At 40.3% G+C, this 20381-nt stretch overlaps 2 protein-coding genes across 11 annotated transcripts in view; one reads left to right on the top strand and one right to left on the bottom strand.

The window, feature by feature from the left end:
- Nucleotides 1-1853: 1853 nt before the first annotated feature.
- qtrt1 (queuine tRNA-ribosyltransferase 1) lies at nt 1854-9219 on the bottom strand. The gene is made up of 9 exons (XM_037793479.1): nt 8894-9219; nt 7411-7479; nt 7174-7312; nt 6882-7076; nt 6477-6615; nt 5357-5432; nt 5135-5244; nt 3924-4008; nt 1854-2486 (listed from the first exon to the last, which is right to left on the bottom strand). Exons 1-9 carry the CDS (start codon nt 9173-9175, stop codon nt 2334-2336), a joined length of 1248 nt encoding a protein of 415 aa, XP_037649407.1. The 5' UTR covers nt 9176-9219; the 3' UTR covers nt 1854-2333.
- Nucleotides 9220-10298: 1079 nt separating this feature from the next.
- dnm2a (dynamin 2a) overlaps nt 10299-20381 on the top strand; it is a 35535-nt gene continuing 25452 nt past the window's right edge. For 5 of the 10 annotated variants that reach the window (XM_037793279.1, XM_037793277.1, XM_037793278.1 and 2 more), the window contains exons 1-3: nt 10302-10799; nt 19919-19992; nt 20212-20361. In XM_037793279.1, the coding sequence (XP_037649207.1) occupies nt 10639-10799; nt 19919-19992; nt 20212-20361 (385 nt within the window). In that variant the 5' untranslated portion in view covers nt 10302-10638. Of the gene's footprint in view, nt 10800-19918; nt 19993-20211; nt 20362-20381 lie in introns of all 10 variants that reach the window. The other 5 variants (XM_037793276.1, XM_037793280.1, XM_037793272.1 and 2 more) reach the window with 3 other exon arrangements.

Here is a 20381-nt window from a genome sequence, read left to right as displayed (position 1 = left end):
ACATGTGAGTGAAGAACAATAAAGCTAATTCACTGATTTTCCAATCATGTACAATGTACAAGCCTCACATGTGCAGATCAGGTCCCAGAATTAAAAAAATACTGCATGAAACTGTTACTGATGATACTTTAGACAGTTGATCAGCAGTAAAGTGATGTTTTTTAAGAATACATTATAGTTCAGTTAAAAAACAAACAACAGGTTTTCTTTTGTATTAACAGTAAAGCACTGTTTTTTAGCAATAACAGGTTAGTACTGTTGAAATCCTGCTGTAAATTAACAGCAATTGTTTACAGTGTGGGGACTACTGTTCTGTTGCCACCACTTTGACTGGATATACTGTGTTAAGAGAAGACGGATATCTGCTGAAAGTGTTGTTGGCGGCCTGTAAGAAGGCCATTACGAAGAGATGGTGTAAGGCAGAACCACCGACACAAGATGGATTGCTGAAAATTGTGAATGAAATATATGATATGGAACTGTTAACCCATAGGATAAGAACACAAGAGGAGCAATGTGGAGAGAAGTGGGAGAAATGGACAATGTTTCAGATGAGGAAATGAACCATTGAATATGTCATAGCAATAAGAAAACCTTGTAGAGACAGGGCAATCTATATCCTTTCATGTTTTTTGTTTTGTTTTATTGTTCTATGTTTATGTTGTTTTTCTGTTATGGAAAAGCAATAAAAATAAAGTATAAACAAAAATGCAAAAAACAATACTCACAAAAAACATCTATAATATTGTACAATAAGCGTTCTCCATCCACATTTGTGAGCATAACACCACCCTCTGTAATCCTGAATGGTAATAAAACTGTCACACGTGATCCCCATACTTCTGTGGAGAACTGCGCACATCTTAGTCATGCATCTAAACGACCATATTTATTATTTCTGCAAGGAGAAATATTAGTTTCTTGTGTTATACTATTAAATATGTTGGGCTTGATAATTGTTTAAAAAAGGAGGCACATGTGACATTTTGGGAATAGTCTTACTGAAATAGGCTATACATGAGGAGACACATCCAATTTATTTCGTGCAAGCTTGCCAACTGAGCTCTGTTTTCTCCCTCACTACGCACACATATGCTAAATATAATCAAACACACAGTGCAAGCAGAAGATATTCTAGAAAAAACACCCCTTCTAATAGAAAAAATATAAATGAAATCCTGCAATATGATTAAAACACAATACAAGCATTGCATTCAAAACTAGAAGTTCCTCTCAATGTGAGCTATTGTGATATAAAACTATGAATATCTCAACTAGCTCTTGTTGTAGCTCATTAACAAACACTTGTAAACTACCCGTATTATGCATCAAACCCATCATTTATTTACCACACTGTTAGATATTAGTCGGCCTGCCACTCATTGCATGTCACAAGGTTTAATCTCATAGAGCCTGTGGTCATATTAGAAGCCATAATGAAATTCAAATGCGGTGCTTAAGGGGACTGTTGACTCAGCCACAGACAACAGGTGTTATTCAAATCAACTTCTGCTGATTAATATTAATCACCCACGACTGAGCCGAACAAAACCTTCACTCAGAGGGTCAGAGAGGATTATTGAACGGATTAGAAAAAGAAGAATAACAATGGATTTGATGCCATTTAGATGCTGACTGTAGATTGTGAGTAATTTGGATATGCATGTTTTGTACCCTCCTACATTTGAGCTCATCTTACTGTAACTGAGTGTTATTTTTACTTCGAGGAAGCTGAACTGCTTTTAACTCTACAAGGAAACAGCGTATCATTCAGTTTTACAGTCACTTTGCTGTGGTTTTGTCTATTTTGCCCTCTGGTGGTCACTGTGACACAAACACACACACACACAAGCTGCAGTGAGCTGGTTTCATTTATCCGTTCAAACAGTTATCTGACAACTACTAGTCCGTGAGGTTGGAGGTTAAAACACCAGAATACATATACATTTATTAATCTTGTGCCTTCGGCTAAAATTAAACACCCCGGTTGACGGGAAGGCAAAACATTTCATTTCCAGTGGGTGGGCCGAGCTCTGTAGCCATGGTAACAACAAAAAGTGTCTGAGCATATCAGAGGAGATAGTTCATGTGTTTCAAACCTCATTTAAACCCCATTCAGTCTCACATTATCACAGTGTGTACTGTGAAGACGATTTGCAGGGGCTGAGTAAAGGCTTCATCCCTTCAGATCAAAAGCCATTTTCCCCTCATCGCCAACAATTCATATACAAATATAAACAAAGAGTAGAAAAACAATCGTCCATAAAAAAAAGTCATTTAAAAGATATAAAATCTTTCAGTCACTGTCTGACATCCAGCATGGTGGTTGCCTTCTATTCCAGTGGAACGTTGACGGAGGCTAGGGCGTCCACGGCCCAGCCGGGGTACTGGTCCCGAGAGGGAAACATTCGCTTCATGAACGTCCGTATAAACTCAGGGAAACGGCCTTCCACAATGCTCTGTCTCACAGAGCGCATCAGGGAGAGCTGCAAAAGAGAAATGTTTGATGAATCGAAGGGAAATAATGTGATTATCAATCTCCAGTGGGAAATCATCTTGTGTTCTGCAACTCTAGAGTGTATGGGTCTGCTTCCCGTCAGAGTATACAGTTCACAATGTTTACATGCTTTTGGATACCATGGCAACATTTTAGGGTAACATGTAAATGTTTCACGGCAATTAAATGTGACATTTCACGGGAGAGTGACGGCCGACATGGACATCGCTATAGAGCCAACTTCAGAGCTGGCTTAAATGGGAAAACGTAATTTCGTTTTTAAAAAAGACCAGTGTGTCGGATCTGGCGGTGTGTAGCAGTGAGGTTGCAGATTGCAACCAACTGAAGCCTCTCCCGTGTGACAAGCGTGGAGAAAAACTATGGTGGCTGACGCGAAAAGGCCCTCACTGGAGCCAGTTGTACGAGTAGCGTAGGTCACTTGGAGCAGAGCGTAGAGTGTGTGTACGTGGGAAGTGAGTGGTGAAGCAAGAGAGAGAGCGGCGGCGACGGGAACGAGTAGCGTTTTCGACTTCGGCCCAAGCACTCTGGAGGAAGCACTCCGTATGTAGATATAAACGGCTCATTCTAAGCTAACGAAAACACGATTTCTTAGTTTCAAGTGATTATACACTAAAGAAAACATAGTTATTAATATCATATTCCATTTCTGCCGATAGATCCCCCTAATTGTGAAACACTGGTCCTTTAAGAAAATCAAGAAATTAGTAAATTGCATAATCAGACATTATCTATTATGCTCTCCATGAACATGAACATTATGCTTGGGGACACGTCTGTCACAAAAGAAGACTCGTGTGGTTTTGATAAGGCCAAAGCAGCAGAGCAAGTTTATGCCACTTTGAGGAACAGAGAGTACTGAAGGATTAAATGACCGTGACCGAGGCGAGGACGTAATCTGAATCATGTCACGTACATTTGTAAAGTTCAACGTCTCTTGTCAGATTCCTGTCAGAGCAATGGAGACATTGAAAGACAATATGTAAATGTGAGGTTCTGGTTGATATCTATTAAAGGCAGGGCTGCAGATACAGGAAACAAATTAACTGATAAAACACACTTGATACAGCAGTACATGTTTTGCAGATATATCAGCTCTAGGACTGTCCTCCACCAAAGAAATTATTTTGTCGACTAAACGATTAGTTGATTTAGTAAAATGATTTGTTGTTTAATCTCGATTTAATCTTGAGTTATGATGTGATGTTAATAGTGGTGTAGTGGTTGTTGATAAGGTGGGTGTACTACTAGATAGATAGGTAGGTTACCGAGGAAGAAGTGGGTATACTCTCCTATATATTCCAATGGCTTTTTGGCTGATAGGTGGGTATACTGTAAACCGCCAACTGTGTATACCCTCCACTACACCACGGGTTGTCAACTGTTAAGAGACATTCCCAATACTGACCTGGTAGGCAATGTTGTGGACGGTGACGTGATGCATGGCTGCAGTGTCGCTCTTAAACAGAGCATGGAGGTAAGCCCGACTATGTCTGAAACAGAAAACAGGCTTATTATTCACATCATTCTTCCAGTAATACAGTTTTTACAAGACATAGGTGACACAAAATGTCTAAACACCAGCAGGCACCATCCACTGGCACCAAACTGCAGCACTGACAAAGATTGCCTGACAATTGTGAGCCAAGTGAGATTAAAGTAACAATTTAAAAAGCATAGCTGTAAACCCACTCTGGTGTTTTATTGCTGAGAAATTACATAATGAAAATACATGAAACATGAAATAAAAACAAATGCACAGATTGATGTAGTCTTTTATTGCCCACACATCCCTCCTTTATACCAAAAAGAGTTAACTGACTGCTGAGCAATAGTCTGTGAGCCAGTACCTCAAATTTGGGCCAACGGTACCAGCTTGGAGTAATAATTCTCAAAGTGATATTTGGCAATATATATATACACCCCTAGTGCTAGAAAATATGTGATAGCATTGCAGCGGTGATAGCTTTCATGGTGTTATGACTCGATTAATAACCACATGCCAAAACACACTTTTCAAAACTATGCTTAGAACAGAATCAAGCATTCAATTTCAAATCCATGTGATTATACAGTATGTGTCCTAGAGTTTTTATTAACCTTTCCAAAATAAACATGAGACAAATATTTTTCTAAAAATGCAATGATTCGCTCTACTGAATTTGGGCACTGTACTGCGAGTGCCATCAATGCCAGTCTGATGAAAAGTCCTTGAACTCAACAATCATTGTGACACATTTTAATGTTGATGGATCACTGATGACAAAATACCACTAGGTTGAATATATATATGTTGTGCTTCATATTGGCCATTTTTCAGAAATGTATATTTTAGGGTAATGTTATAAAATGCATGACAGCACACATAAATCTACCACTGATGCAATGCTATCACGTAATCTTAACTCTGGGGATGTAGATCTTGCCAAACATCACTACGTGCATGGTACCGACCAGATGGTACCAACCAGCCCTACTGGCTCACGGACTAAAAACAAGTCAAACCAAGGTCTTCTTGAACACTTTCCTGCTTTAATAAACTTCAATATCTGTCCTGATGAAGAAAACTGTTATGAAAAACGACATGAGAGCCAAACCTCCAGGATTTTCTTGACTTACCTCTGGCAGGTGGGACACTGGCAGTCTGGGTCTATGGGCTGGAAGTCCTTGGCATACTGTTTATTTTTTACCTGGAGAGATCCCCAAGGCACCAAGGCAGAGCCAAACCTCTGAGGAAAAACAAATGTGACTGTCAGCTGAAATGAGTTTTTGATGTGGAATAAAAACTGCTAAATAACCATTTAAAAGTGATTATCAGTGTGTGAAGTGAGGAGAGCTTACTGCAGTACGCGTGGGGAACACGCAGTCAAACATGTCACATCCCAGAGCAACACACACAACCAAATCCACAGCATACCTGCAGCACATGAGGATCATACACATGATTATGTCAATATGTAAAACCATAAAGCCCATAAACACCACAGTTCTCATGAGATGTTTTAAGCATACATATTGGCCAAGTGTGTGTACACAGACAAGGAATCTGACTCCGGTTTCTGTTGCTCTCAATTTACATAGACAGAATATAAACATACAACTGCAACAAGGAAGCTGAACAAGGTAAACATAAACATTTACAGATATAAATATATAGATATTAAATTATTATATATTCTATATAAAACAACTAGGGTTGTAACAACATGAGATTTTCACGGTACGATAATCTCAGAAAATATATATGTGTCCACGGTATATAGTATTACACTATTATTATTAGTAGTAGAATTATTATTATTATTATTAGTAGTAGTAGTCAGAATCAGAACAGAATTATTATAATAAACAGAATTATAAACCTGATCAAAAAAATATGTTACATAACTAAAGCATGTTAAAAAGTATCTATATACTATGTAAATAAAACAACTAGGGTTGTAACGGTACAATAACCATCTCAGAAAATATCACGGTTTCATGGTATACAGTATTACACTATTATTATTATTATTATTAGTAGAAGTATTATTATTATTATTAATAGTAGAACAATTATTATCATTATTAATATTAGTAGTAGTAGTCAGAATCAGAACAAAATTATTATAATAAACAGAATTATGAACCTGACTGAAAAATATGTTAGATAACTGAAGCATGTTAGTTTACATGTTCGCAGCACTATAGCATGTTAAATTAACTACTAAATGAAAAATAACATCATCCGTGAGCTTTTAAAATAAAGTCCTCTGATTATTAACAATTTACATATATTGTAGGAGCCAGACTGCTCCTGTCTGTACCTTTAACTCACACACACTCAATTATGTCAGTCTTAAAAACAACAATAATGAAACTAGTGAACAGTAGGACAATAGAGCAATGGTGCAGAGTGCATAGGGTGCTGAATAAATATGAAATGATTAATGTAACCGGTTGCTGTTTTAGGCAAACGTACCCAACACCCATGAGGTATCGAGGCTTTTCTCGTGGCAGGTGGTCGGTGCTCAGGGTGACCATCCGCCAGAAGTCGTCCTTCTCTTCTCCTCCACTCAGGCCTCCGATGGCGAAACCGGGAACATCACGTTTAGACATTTCTGCAGGAAGGGGATAAGATATCCAAAGCACAACTTTGAGCCCTCAGTTTACAACTAGACCTGACATTACAGTGTGGACGTGCATTTCTGTTTTTTTGAAATGCAGATTGCTACCAAATATCTTTGCACAATATTTACATGTTCTGAGGCTCCATTCAAATATGATCCAATCCTCCAGCATGCTTGTCAATACCAGATATACAGGGACAGAAGTAGGTAATCAAAAGTAGAAAAGGTATCACCACAGAGCAGGATTTGTTTTTTACCATCTAGACAGGCCTTGCGCAGCTCTGCATTCAGCCCTCCCTGGATGATGGCAAAGAGGTTCTGTTTGTCTGGATTCTTATTGGCTGCTATGCAGCGATCCAGCCAGCGTATGGATCTGTGCATTGCCTCCTCCACCCGTGGCCCTGTCACGGTACTGCTGACCACATCATCCAGCTGCATCATGATGTCTGACCCTGGGAGAACACAGAGAAACATGGAGAGGTTATCTCTTTGTCTCTTTGCAGTCTTTGTTATTTAATACTGATTAAAATGATTTTACTCCTCGCATACCCAGACTGTTCTGTATGCAGATGGATTTCTCAGGACTTAGGAGGATCTCTTTGCCATCATAGGGGGACTTGAACTTCACCCCTTCCTCTGTGACCTCCGAGAGCTCGACAAGAGACACCATCTGAAACCCGCCGCTGTCCTGCAAGCAGAGGAAAGTGAAACACAAATTTGAACACAGAGCTCATCACCTACTATTTGTGAATCAGTATTTATCATCTTTAGGAAAGCTACACTCACAGTTAAAAGATTTCTCTTCCAGTTCATGAACCCGTGTAAACCATTGGCTTTCTCGATCAAATCAGGCCCCTGCAGGATAGATAGATAGATAGATAGATAGATAGATAGATAGATAGATAGATAGATAGATAGATAGATAGATAGATAGATAGATAGATAGATAGATAGATAGATAGATAGATAGATAGATAGGGAAATTCTTGTTACAGCAGCAGGTTATCCAGACAATGCACAGGAGCGGTAAATATACAATAAATATACATATCAACACTAGAGATAATAACTATAGTATACACAATATTAAGAATATATCAGAATACAATATAAATATACCAGACTACTACAACTAGCTTAGAAAATATATAATATGAACATAGAATAACACTAACATACTGTTTACTATCGCGAAGTGTGTAATGACTTTCTATATATTAGAAACGTGTACAAGTTATTTTTCTTTAAAGGTCCCATATTATAAAAAAGTGAGATTTTCATGTATTTTTATTATAAAGCAGGCTTAAGTCCTATATAAATACTGTAAAAGTATCGAAACACTCAATCCACAGGGAAATACACACAGCCCGTATTCAAAAACAAGCTGTCAAGATTTCTGCCCATTTGTGATGTCACAAATATACAATATTTAGACCCTTTACACAGATTTAAACGTAAAAATTTTAAATGTATCCCAGTTTATTTCCTGGTGCAGTGTATATGAATGTCATCAGCTGACAGGAAGTACACATGGACCCAAGCTGTTGCCTAGCAACGCAATTCTGTCAAAATGCACTAAAACGGAGCGTTTCAGACAGACGGTAAATACAGGTATATTCAAGCTGACAGTATGAGGAAAATAATGTTGTTTTTTTTACATAACAGCATGTAAACATGTTCTAGTAGAAACACAAAATACAAGAATGAACCTGAAAATGAGCATAATATGGGACCTTTAAAATAAAATTAAATAAGATAAGATAAGATAAGATAAGATATTCCTTTATTAGTCCCGCAGTGGAGACATTTGCAGTGTACAGCAGCAAAGGGGATAGTGCAAAAAAACAAGAAGCATCAGCTAACACAGTAAAAAAAAAGAAGAGCTAAACAAAGTGTAACTAAATATGAACCATTTAAATAGAAGGAAGTATAAAAATAGGAGCAGTATATACAGTATAGACAATAAACAGACTATTAACAAAATTGCAGAAGTGGAAAATGATATTGCACAGTGAGAATGAATATAATTCCACCTGAAAATATCATGTTATTGTCAGGTTATTATGAGGTTATTGTCAGTTTTTTGGTGTGTAAGTGGTCTACTGGGAGCAGTGCTGGTTGTGGAGTCTGACAGCTGCAGGAAGGAAGGACCTGCGATGGCGCTCCTTCACACACTGAGACACACTTTGCAAAATGAGGCAGTAGGTAGTGGTAATGTCAACTGAATCATAAGAGAAACAGAACTGCTTGTTATTGTAGTGTTGCCTACCGGTCTCATGCCCAGGTGGTATGTGTTCCCAAGACAGATCTGACAGTCCAGACCCTCCAGCTGATCCACAGTGATCCCCTTCAGGGTCCCCTGAGTACCGACAGGCATGAACACCGGTGTGCTGACTGCACAGTGAGGCAGAACCAGATCACAAGCTCTTGCTTTAGTCACCGGGCATTCAGCAACGATCCGCAGAGCGAGAGGAGAAGCTGCAGACAGCAGAGCTTTCTTCAGGGACATGCTGGTTTCTGAAGCAGCTCCACACTCTGTGGAGGTGGCCATGTTGGAGTAAACATGTGACGTGAAAAACTTCTTCTTCTTTCTTCTTTTTTGGTGTTTATTTGGAGGTTGGCAAACCAGCTTATAGGTGCATTACCACCTACTACTGGACTGGAGTGTGGAGCAGTAGATTGGCAGGAAAAAATAAATAAATACAAAATAAAAACAATAAAATAAAAAATAATACTTATTAAAAACAATAACAATAATAATAATAATAATAATAATTAAATTCTCTCCATTATTCCTGTTGCCCTTTAGTAATTAATTAGACGATTGTGTACTTTCTTAGATGTCTTTCCTAGCAGAATCCCCATTGTAATATTTCCATCATCTACTCCTGATAGCAATTCCCTTCTTTCTTTGTCATATTTGTTGCACTCTATAAGAACATGCTTGACAGTTTCCGGTTTATTACAGTGCGTGCATAGTCCAGTTGGGTGAGGTGACGGGGCTCCGCAGCGAGAAACGTTATCGTCTCCGACCAAAACTCTGGTGTCTCCCCTGTTTCCTCCGGCCGCGGTCGGGAGGCTGAAGCAGGAAAAGCCGACACTATGATCAGCAGTGATTCATGGAGAGACCTTCGTCTGGTCAGCTAACATTACTGCCAAGCAGCTGAAATATAGAGTGATATTGTGGTTTTAGCTGACGTGTGTCGCCTCACTGTTTTGAGTGATGCTCGTTCATGTCTATTTAGAGCGAGAAAGCTCGAGCCCAATGCTGACTTTCGTTGACTTAACGGCCACAGGTGTCGCTGTTAACAAGCATTTCTGAAAGTTACAAATAGTCCCTTTAACTTTCAAGAGGTTTCAAAATGTCCTGTATTGTGTTGTTAATTGTACTACTCTACCAGCCTCTACAATTGCCCCTCGGGGACAAATAAAGTGATTTGAAATGAATTGAATTGAATTGTTTGGCCAATATATCTGCATTCTCATTTCCTTCCACCCCTATGTGTGCAGGAGTGAGTGACATTCGCGTTGACCAATCAGAAAACAGCAATTTGTTAACACGCCCTTTTTTTAAATAGCCAATCAGAATGCTCGCTTGATTAGAGTGGCAGCAGAATCAGCCAATAGGATGCCTGGATTCCCCAGACTAAAGAGGGCGGGGTCTATACTCCACCGGTTTCGATCGGATGTCGCCTCCTCTGACCGGATGGTGTTTGTATAGAGGAAGTTTTGTTTGCGAGTTGTTTTCCGTCCGTTTTAGACTGATTTTAGGTATTTAGTTAATGCGCTTAAAAGAACACGATGTTAGTGTGAATTGCCGGTAACTGTTCAAGTGTTAACGGGGAGAATAAAGCTGTTTTTAAGCAGAAGAACTCAACACTTTCAGAGTAACCGGAGAGCAGCTTCCTAGCTAAGCTAACGTTACCTAGCCTAGCTAACGGCTAACCGTCAGACTGGTTCTCTCTCTGTGTGTTGTGAAGGAGGCTCTCTCCTCTCTCCGAGCTGAACTGAGCCATGGGGAACCGGGGCATGGAAGACCTGATTCCCCTCATCAACAAGCTTCAAGACGCTTTCAGCACCATTGGACAGAGCTGTAACTTAGACCTTCCTCAGATCGCTGTGGTCGGAGGACAGAGTGCTGGGAAGAGCTCAGTGTTGGAGAATTTTGTTGGCAGGTGAGTGCATTTTCAAGCATTTTCAATCACATCATGGTACACATTGCTTGGTGTGACATTGTCAAACAGTTTTTTAAGTGTCCAGCATGAATTATTTGTTTTAAAATGTCATTAAATGGCATAAAAGTGACTCTTCCCAGTCAGGGAATGAAATGAGCACCTGCACACCTGCCAAATAACAGGGTCCATGTTGGCTGGGGCAGGTAAAAATGTCAGGTCACCTGCCACCATGGCACATAGGTTTGCCTTATATTAAAATATTATTTTTCAAAAGCCTAAATTAAAAATAGTCAGTGATTAAGGTTACAGTTTCACATCACATCATGGTCCTACATACATGGTCATGTGACATTGTCAAACTTGTTTTTAAGTATCCAGCATGTATTATTTGTTTTAAAATGGCATAAAAGTGAAACTAAGGTTAGCTTCTCCTCCCCAGTCAGGGAATGAAATGAGCACCTGCACACCTGCCAAATAACAGGGTCAATGTTGGCTGGGGCAGGTAAAAATGTCAGGTCACCTGCCACCATGGCAGATGGAAAGATATAACAAAAAAGGAAGAACGATCTAAACTAACATAATTTTAAAAATACAATAAAAGTTACAACAAGAAGTACATAAAATGTGCAGAAAAACCTAACCAAACAGTGGAAACAATCCAATAAAAACAAAGAAATACATACAAAAGAGACAGTACATACAAAAGAGACAGTACAGAAAAAAAAGAAAATGTATCTGAACATATCAAAAGATAATTAGACATCCTGAATTAAATGTGACAGTCACCTGCCACCATGGCAGATAGGTTTTCCTTATATTAAAATATTACTTTTCAAAAGCAATTCCTAAATTAAAAATAGTCAGTGATTAAGGTTAAATTCATTTTTTTATTCTTATTTTATTCTAACGTTTTTATCTATTATTTTGTTATTATACTGCTTACTTGCACCAACAAAACCAAAGCAAATTCCTAGTGTATACCTCTTACACCTGGCAATAAACATGATTCTGATTCTACATGATCCATATTTCTACTGTCTGTTAAAATAAAATGTTTTTATGATTATTTATTGTCCTTTATTTAAACAGGTTAGTCCCATTGAGATCAAAGATCTCTTTTACAAGGGTGACTTGGCCAAGATAGCAGCAAGACAGTTATAGTGAAAGTAACAGACGACACATAAATTAACAACATTAAAACTTGCTCATACAAAACACTTGCACACAGACAACCTGGACTGCAGCGATTTCACCAGAGCTTTAAACTCATTCAAGGTAACTAAGTTTTGAAGTTGAAGATCATATTGTACATTATTCCAAGCAGTAGTTGCCGAAAACCTAAAAGCTTTCTTTCCCATTTCAGTCCGTACTTTGGGAACAACAAATTGCAAAATGTCCATAGAACAAAGATTATGACTTCCAGAAAAAACGTAATTTCAGACCCTGCTCCCAGTACATAATGTCAATATTAAGTTACGCACTTGTTGTAAAACTGCCTTGAAAGTGTAAGTGGCTGCAGGTTCAACAACTTGACGTACGTACGTCCTTTTACGTGGAAAACGTGTTTTTTATGAAGTTTTGTGTACCTAGTGCTCAAGTGCAAACTTTCCTAGTTTTCACAAGACAATATTGAAACGATGATGGGTGCAAAAGTAAGATAAAACATGCTCTTTGCTCCAGGGAGGTTGTTCCTCTGATCATTGTCAATACTTTGCTCAATATTTATGCCCTCTAAAATCGTCAGTAAATGTCTTTTGTACCAAGTTACACTGTGGCATTTTAAACATGACAACTAAGACCATTATAAAGGATGACATCAACTAATGTTTGTCTGTAAAGTGCACTTTATTTTCAGTAAATTGCAGTGCAGATGATCTTATATTGCCATCCCTCCATTCGGCCTTAGTTCTGAATGGGAACTTTTTCCCTGTGGTTCTATTTATGATCCCATGCCACACCCAGAAAGTCCTACATGGTTCGCATTAATTGTTATTTGGTCTGTGGCTCCCAGCTGTTGTTAGGAGTTTTATTGAGTCACACAACAGTTTGTTGTTAGATTAGCATGTTTATTCTTTCAGATGTGGGTGAACACACATGCTATTTGGAAGGTCAACAAAGTGGAAGCAATGGAGGTAGAGCAAGCCACCTCCTTTCCTCAGGGATGTTGATTTTTTTTTTTGCAGCTGTATGGTTTTTGACCTCAGTGCTCAGTGCACACAGTCTTCTGTCAGACAGCAAAAGCTCACAGCTGTAGCAGACGCAACTTCCCGTACCATCTTCCTCTTTTGTTACTGTTTTTCGCAGAACTTTAGAGATACTCTTGACGTCTCTCCGTTCTCTGTGGTTTGAAGGTTAAGCTGCAGTGCTTCTCAACAGGCCGGTCCTGTTGTCCTCTCCCACATCAGCAGTGAGTGAGATCACCCTGCAGATAATGAAACAAAACAAGCTCGCTCTAAAGCAGCTTGTTTAGCAGGTTTCCACCCCATTGAGAGACACTCAGTGTGTATGTATGTGTATGTGTGTGTGTGTGTGTGTGTGTGTGTGTGTTTGTAACCCAACCCACACAGGCATCGCACACATACACACAGGCCAGCCGGCAGAGAAGAGGAAGTATTTTGGCTGTTAAGATTGCATGCAGACGGGCCTTTGGTTATAAACACACTGACGAGAGAGCAATGTCGTAACTGCTCTCAGGCAAGAACACACACACACAGATTAGACTACCACTCAGTGCAAATTAATTCATGAGTGGGATTTTGCACTGTGAGAGCACTTGACACGTATCAGCTGTAATTAACATGAGAGATTTCATTGTGACCTCAGTTTCACTGCCTGTGCAGCTACTTTTCTGTATGACTGTTGCTGCTGTGCAGGTGTTTTTGAGGGCAGACAAGGTGGAACAGTAAAAGTTAAACTCGTAGCTGCAAGGTCGAGTCTCACTTCAACCTGGAAGCACTTGGGAGGTGCTGCATATCGCTATAGCAACAGGCGAGTTAATGTAGAGGTGAGTCATTGTTGATCTAAGAGCTTGTTTGAGCTCAGGAGCTGCCAATACCTAATCCCAATACCATGTTCAGGCGCCTGTTGCACAAAACTGAGTGTTTTTAGTCTTATAGGATAATTGATTTGCAAATTCTCTGTGGTGACAACAGTATTGAGCGCTGAGCTGTTGTTACTGTCAGTAATTGTTGCTCTATGGTTTCCCCAGTGGCCCAGGTCTTTTTCTTTGGTGAGGTGGTGCACGTTGTGTGTCTGAAAGGCTGGTTTCATCCCTGTGTCCCCAGGCATGAAAATGATCCTCCTTTCCCTTTCTGTGGCACCAGCGACAATAGAAACAGAGTCACTTAGTGCTGGGATGACACACATTTCAGTAGACTGTATGATTCAGACGCAGAGTGTAAATTAGGGCTGCATAATTTATAATTTTTTTTTAGCGAAATCACATTATGGCCTACGATTAGGAGGAAATCGCAATATTTGTTAAAGGTGAAATGTGTGTCAAAATACTATTTTCTTCTTTTGATTATCGATAATGAATCAAACATTAACTGCACAGTGAAAAGATTTTGTTTTGCCCAACACATCCATCCACTCACTCAAAAAACAAACACACGAGCAACCACAGCTGGCCACAGAAAATATATTCTAAATTATGGATAAATAAATTTAAAATGATAGACAATACAGAGAAAATATCTATATTACGCATAAATAGTAACAGAAAAAGTCGAGAGATAAAGGAAATAGAAAATTGATAAATAGGATAGGATAGATATAAAAAGAAAATGTAAATAAATAAAATACTACTACTAATAATTATATAAATAATATATAAATATATAATACCATGCAATATTGTCATGCTGCAGAGATGTCCTTAAGAAAACATCTTTGTTTGGTACAGATCCCTGCAAAAATCACGTTTTTCAATGAATGAATGAATGAATGAATGAGAATAATTATGTAAAAATGATCATACCCTGCAATATCAGTCAAAACATTAAGCAAATAGATATTTTTTTCAAAATCGTGGCCTTTTCTGTCCCCGGCCTGAACTCCATGCTGATGTCATGATCTGATATGTGTGCCTACAGCTTCACTCTCTTTATCTGAAATGATCTGTCATATTCATGTCTGTCGTTGCTCAGTTTCTGCTTTACTCTGGCTCCCACGGAGTAGGGGAAATAAGGTCTAGACCATATTTGCTGTGTAGTTACTGTCTCCCAGTTGTCAAAGTTCTTCCCAGGCAGGTCAGGTGGGATTGAGATTGCTCGCTGTGCCATGTGACCCATCTTGTTGATGTGATTTGGGCCTCTGTTCCCTCCAAGTTAGTTAGTGGAGACCAGAACGCATTGGCTGGCTGGTCTGCATACCTTGCTTGGCAGAAGCTAATGAAATCACGCTGGCTCAACAGCCTCATATATTTGTGAATGTCTCTGTCTTTTGGTAGAGGCGTGTGTGTTTATGTGTTATTACTTTGAGTGACCTTGACCTTGAGTGTTGCTGACACATTAAAGATACTCTAAATACATTATATACACTGAAATAGGGCTGCAGCCAATGATTATTTTCATTGTCGATGAATCTGTTGATTGTTTTCTCGATTAATCGATTAGTTGTTTGGTCTATTAAATGCCAGAAAATGGTGATGAATGTTTGAGAACTAATAGGCCTACACCTTTCTCATGACAGATGTACGTAATAACAATAATAATAGCTTCATTCCATTCAGGTCAGTGCCAACCATGGTGCTGATATTGTGCATGCTGCTACACTCGCATGGGTAACTAAATGGACCAGTTATGTCTATGCAATATATGTAAACTTTCTAATTTATGCTACATTACATTTATCTCAACTTTACTGGCTTGTCTACAGTTAAATGCATGCATTATTGGATCATAATTAACTCTCAGTTCAGAGATGATTATCAGGACAGTGTCTCAAGTTTTGTCTGTGTTGTGATGTCACTGTCCCAGTAGGGAGTAAAGACGTCATATCTACGACAGCAAGCTGGTCTGGGCGGAGGTTGTTATCAGATCTGTGGCTAGTAGACGACTGTGAAACCAGGAGGTTTTTGAAGTGTTGAAACAGTTTAAAGCTGTACTACATCTTTAATAACAACTGTTTGTCCTCCATAAAGAATTAAATGTGGCAGCTTTACTCTAATTCTGTGCCACATTTACCAAAATAGGACCATCATTAAAGCCTATTTGTAGGGCTGTCCTCAACCGAGGAAATTCTTAGTGACTAACGTTCAAACGATTTTGTCGTTTAATGGCTTGGTGGATTTAATCGACAGATCTGTAAAACTGAGATTGTCCACAAAGAATCACACAAAAAAGCATAAAATATGACTTATCAAATCCAGAAATCTTAATCGACTAAGACTAAAACGACCGATTAGTCGACTTATCAACTACGAGGGGGCAGCCATACCTATTTGATTATCGTTAAATAAATGCATTGCTACCATCTGTATTTGTAGCAGCAGACTAACTCCGGGTTGGCTGCATGAATATATGAAGGAATCTGAACAGAAATGTCCACCAGTGTAGATGCTTGTGTGTAGCACACTGGACATCCCCGAGAAGATGAAGAACAGACGGCCAAATGGCAGACAGCGAAGGGATTTTCCACTAAACAGTTGGATTTTGGTTGTGCTTGAAAAGGCTCTGCTCTCCAGTGTTGCTTCTTGGTACCCACAGTGACAGACTGTGGCTCGGGAACGCGGGTAGCCATAATTATACGTTTGTCGCCACACCAGAGACCCATGGGATAAGTCCCACCAAACCACAAACCCGTTTTTTGTGTACTTCACCCTCCCGTGAGAGCGTACTATGACCTCAGAGTTTCACACACCGGTTTCCATGTTTTGAAAACGAGCCCTGCCATGCCTCTGTAGACTGGAGGAAAAGGAGGATCAGCCGTGGGCTTCGGCTCCTCAGAGTTGCTCTGCCAGTTTGTAAGAGGCAGAGGCTGCCGGGGCCTGGAGGCAGGGGGAGGGGAGCTGGCTCTCCCGATCTCTCCCTGCCCTACTCTCTCTCGCTTTCTCTTATGGTGGAGGGAGGGAGGTTCATAGACTGATGCTCTTTGCTCGGCCATCCATAATGCATGAAATGATACACAATCTGCTCAGCCTCGTCTATCATTTACAGCGCATCAATAATGAAATCCTGGCCTCTTGCTTCTTTTCAGTATGCCGTTTATCCAATTCTGTCTATGAAGACTGACTGGTTAGATTTTGATCTTGTGTTATGTCTTCTCAGAAGAGCATATATGAATAAACAATTTCTTTGTGTGTGTTTTCACATAAACTTTATTGATGCTTTGTTTTATTCCTGTGAGTCTGCTTTGGCCACTTGTTGAGCCAATGAGGCGAATGAATGAGTTGCCTGTAACTGGAGAGATGCGTCAGTACATTAGCAGGTCATTCTTGCTGTGACCTCTCAGCAGCATCTTATCACCATTCTCCACATCCAGTCTGTTTAGTACATCCTCTCCCTCAGCCTATAGTTGCTTTGTTCTTCATCTCCCTCCCTCCCTTGCTCCCATCCCTCATCCAGGGCTTTCTATACTGTCCGCCGTGCGAACAAATGCCTGCATGCTCGACATTATGTGCATGACACAGCACCGGTGCTGAACCACAGACCTGTGGATTTTTGCTGATGTAAGGAACATCCAGAACGTTCCCCAGTGTTTCACCACAGGACTACAGTCTGGGACTAGCAGGCGGTATGTAGTTTAGCAGCTCCTCTCTTTTCTCCGGTCCTGTGGCTGACACATTGCTAACAGTCTGAAGTAAGCAGGCAAGCTGAGCACCGCTATAGTCCCCCTCAGGCCTGTAGGTCTGGCAGTAGGGAGGAAAAGGAGAATGTGGGTTAGTGACATGCTCAGCTCTGCTATGACTGTTCCAGCACTGGGGCCGGTGATTACCACCAGATGTAGTATGTTTGCAGAGCACATTTGGGAGGGGAGTGCAGAAGACTGGGTGGGGGAGCCTCGTATGAGGGCTGACGAGGCAACTCTGGTCATGACTCATGCAGTTAAAGAGGACCTATTGTGCTCATTTTCAGGTGCATTCTTGTATTTAGTTTACATACTTTAATGTTCAAAAAACATTTTTTTTCTTATTAACAGCTGTGCTGCAGCACCTCTGTTCACCCCAACCAAACTCTTCAGACTCCTCTCCAGCTCCGCTCTCACTAGCTTTGTTTGAGGGCGTGCCAAACTAGCCGCTAGGCAGGTATTATGCAGATGTGTTACTTGGTGACATCACCACTTTACAGAAGAAAAGGCGGGACTTCAAGCAAGGCGTTTCAGGCAGTTCAGGAGCAGAGTTTCTGTGGGGGAGAATAAAGCTCCGTGGTGCGAGCCTCTGTAGATGGCACACGCGAGGCGTTTATGCTCAGCGTGTTGTTCGTTGCAATATGCTCCGATACGCCAGGTGGCGTAGAGACAAAATAGTCTGTAGATGAGCTAAAAGTCGATGAATGTTACAGGAAGAACGTTACCGGAAATCGCGAAATCTCATATTCTTCCACAGCCGGCGGCAAAAGTCTCTTCTTTCCCCAGTGTGCTGCATATTTCTTTCCAAGAATGTATTGACATGTGACTGTCCCTGTAGTCTTTCAATGAACAGTAGAGATGTCTGTACAGGTGAACCTGCTCAGCCAGTCTTCCCTCGAATGTTGAAATGCAGAAAGGCTTCACTACGGCAACCATAAACCCGCCATAACTCCCTTTGGTGGGGACTTTGGGCTTTGTAACATTGCAGACTTTTACATGCACAAAAAAACTATATAACACACTAAAAGAAAGAGAAAAAGTACAAAAGCATAATAGTTCTTCTTTAAAAATTCATCAGGTACATTTTAAGAGAAACAAACAAGCCAACAGTGAGAAACTCATTGTTTCCTACAGGTTGGTGTCTCAACAATAGACTGTTGCACCAGTAGCATTTGCCCATGTTTGTTTTCTGTCATTTCCTGCTTCGTGCAATGCATTACCTTGTGTAATTAACCAGCAGTTTGCAAGTTTGACGGTGAGAATGTGCACACAGCAAAACAATGTCAAGTCTCAGCACCGAGGCTGGTGTGGTTAAGGTGTTATCGAGGGTGATAGGCCTATATCTTGTATTGACAATGCCTGGGCTAACAGTGGCCAGCCTTTAACATGAAAATATGCTCAAATCATAAGATGGCAAACTCAACCCCAACAGGCAACAACAATTGTCAGTGTGTCAGTATGCTGACTTGACTATGTCTTTCCCAAAACTGCATGTGATTATCATAAAGGGAACAAGTCTATAAAGGGGAGACTCGTGGGTACCCATAGAACCCATTTTCATTCACATATCTTGAGGTCAGAGGTCAAAGGACCCCTTTGAAAATGGACAGTTTTTTCCTCGCCAAAATTTGGAGCAAGTTTGGAGCGTTATTTAGTATTTTCACTCTAGCTTTAAAACTGAGCTAGTGTCATTTGAATGTCAGTCAAAATGTATTCGTATCCCTAATAAAATCACCATGGATGCTGTCATAGTGCCGTAGGAGTTGTTCCGTTATTCATCGTCTGTGGGGCATCTCTGGGATTTGTCCTTAGATGACATTATCATTAGAGTCTATTATATATTCAGCATAAGGAGACACTTGTTCAAATTCATTATTTGAAAGTGAACTGAAGTGTAGAATATTGTCAATATAACATCTGTGAATTCTATTTTAGGGTGGATTTTCCCCATAACAGTGAGAGTGGGTGTGAATGAATGGATCTCTTAAGCCCTAATGATGAGAGAAAATGACTTTGTCACATTTGATTTGTTGTGAGACAAGTTGGAGGCGTGAAATTCCCCCGCGCCCATCAATTTACCAGAGGCCACGCTGCGAGGAAATGGACATTGAGTGTAATGAATAATTGAACGTTCTTTCTGTCCCTTTCTCTCTTTATTTCTTTCTCTCTCTCTCTCTGTTACTCTGTCTCTCTCTCTGTCCTGAACCACGGCTATTTTACCCAACGTGCCCCCCCCCCTCCTGCTCCTGTTTTGATTTCCCTCCTTTTCATCCTTTCTACTCTCTATAATTGTGGTGTTTAATGTGTCTTCCTCTGTCTCTCTCCCTCAGGGACTTTCTTCCACGTGGATCAGGCATTGTCACCCGTAGACCTCTCATTTTGCAGCTGGTCAACAATATAGCAGGTGAGTGTACCAGTCCTACATCCCCGTCTCCTTTCATCGCTGCCCTGCACATGGCCTCTCTGTCACAGTGCCTCAAGCTAAGCTCACTGTCTGCTGTTTGCTGCCTCCATCTCTTTAATTTAATATTCTCCTTTTCTCTCTCTCTTCTCTTCCTCTTTGTCCTTTTCTCTCCCTCCACCCACCCTCCACTTGTGTATGTCATTTTGCCCTTGTGTGTAGAATATGCTGAATTCCTGCACTGCAAAGGGAAGAAGTTTGTGGATTTTGAAGAGGTGCGGTCGGAAATTGAGGCGGAGACCGACAGGATAACAGGCTCCAACAAAGGCATCTCTCCCATCCCAATTAACCTGAGGGTCTACTCCCCAAACGGTAATGAACAGAAACACACG

The sequence above is a fragment of the Sebastes umbrosus genome, chromosome 14, assembly GCF_015220745.1.
Source record: "Sebastes umbrosus isolate fSebUmb1 chromosome 14, fSebUmb1.pri, whole genome shotgun sequence".
Taxonomy (NCBI): Eukaryota; Metazoa; Chordata; class Actinopteri; order Perciformes; family Sebastidae; genus Sebastes; species Sebastes umbrosus.
This window is presented reverse-complemented; position numbering and strand designations above follow the sequence as displayed.

Excerpts from the sequence above, each read along its gene's own strand:
- qtrt1 (XM_037793479.1), bottom strand. The coding sequence starts at position 9,175 with ATGGCCACCTCCACAGAGTGTGGAGCTGCTTCAGAAACCAGCATGTCC. Across the intron at positions 6,616-6,881 it reads GCGCAAGGCCTGTCTAGATG|AAATGTCTAAACGTGATGTT; the intron begins GTAAAAAACAAA and ends CCCTTCCTGCAG. Across the intron at positions 5,245-5,356 it reads TGTTCCCCACGCGTACTGCA|AGGTTTGGCTCTGCCTTGGT; the intron begins GTAAGCTCTCCT and ends GTTTTTCCTCAG.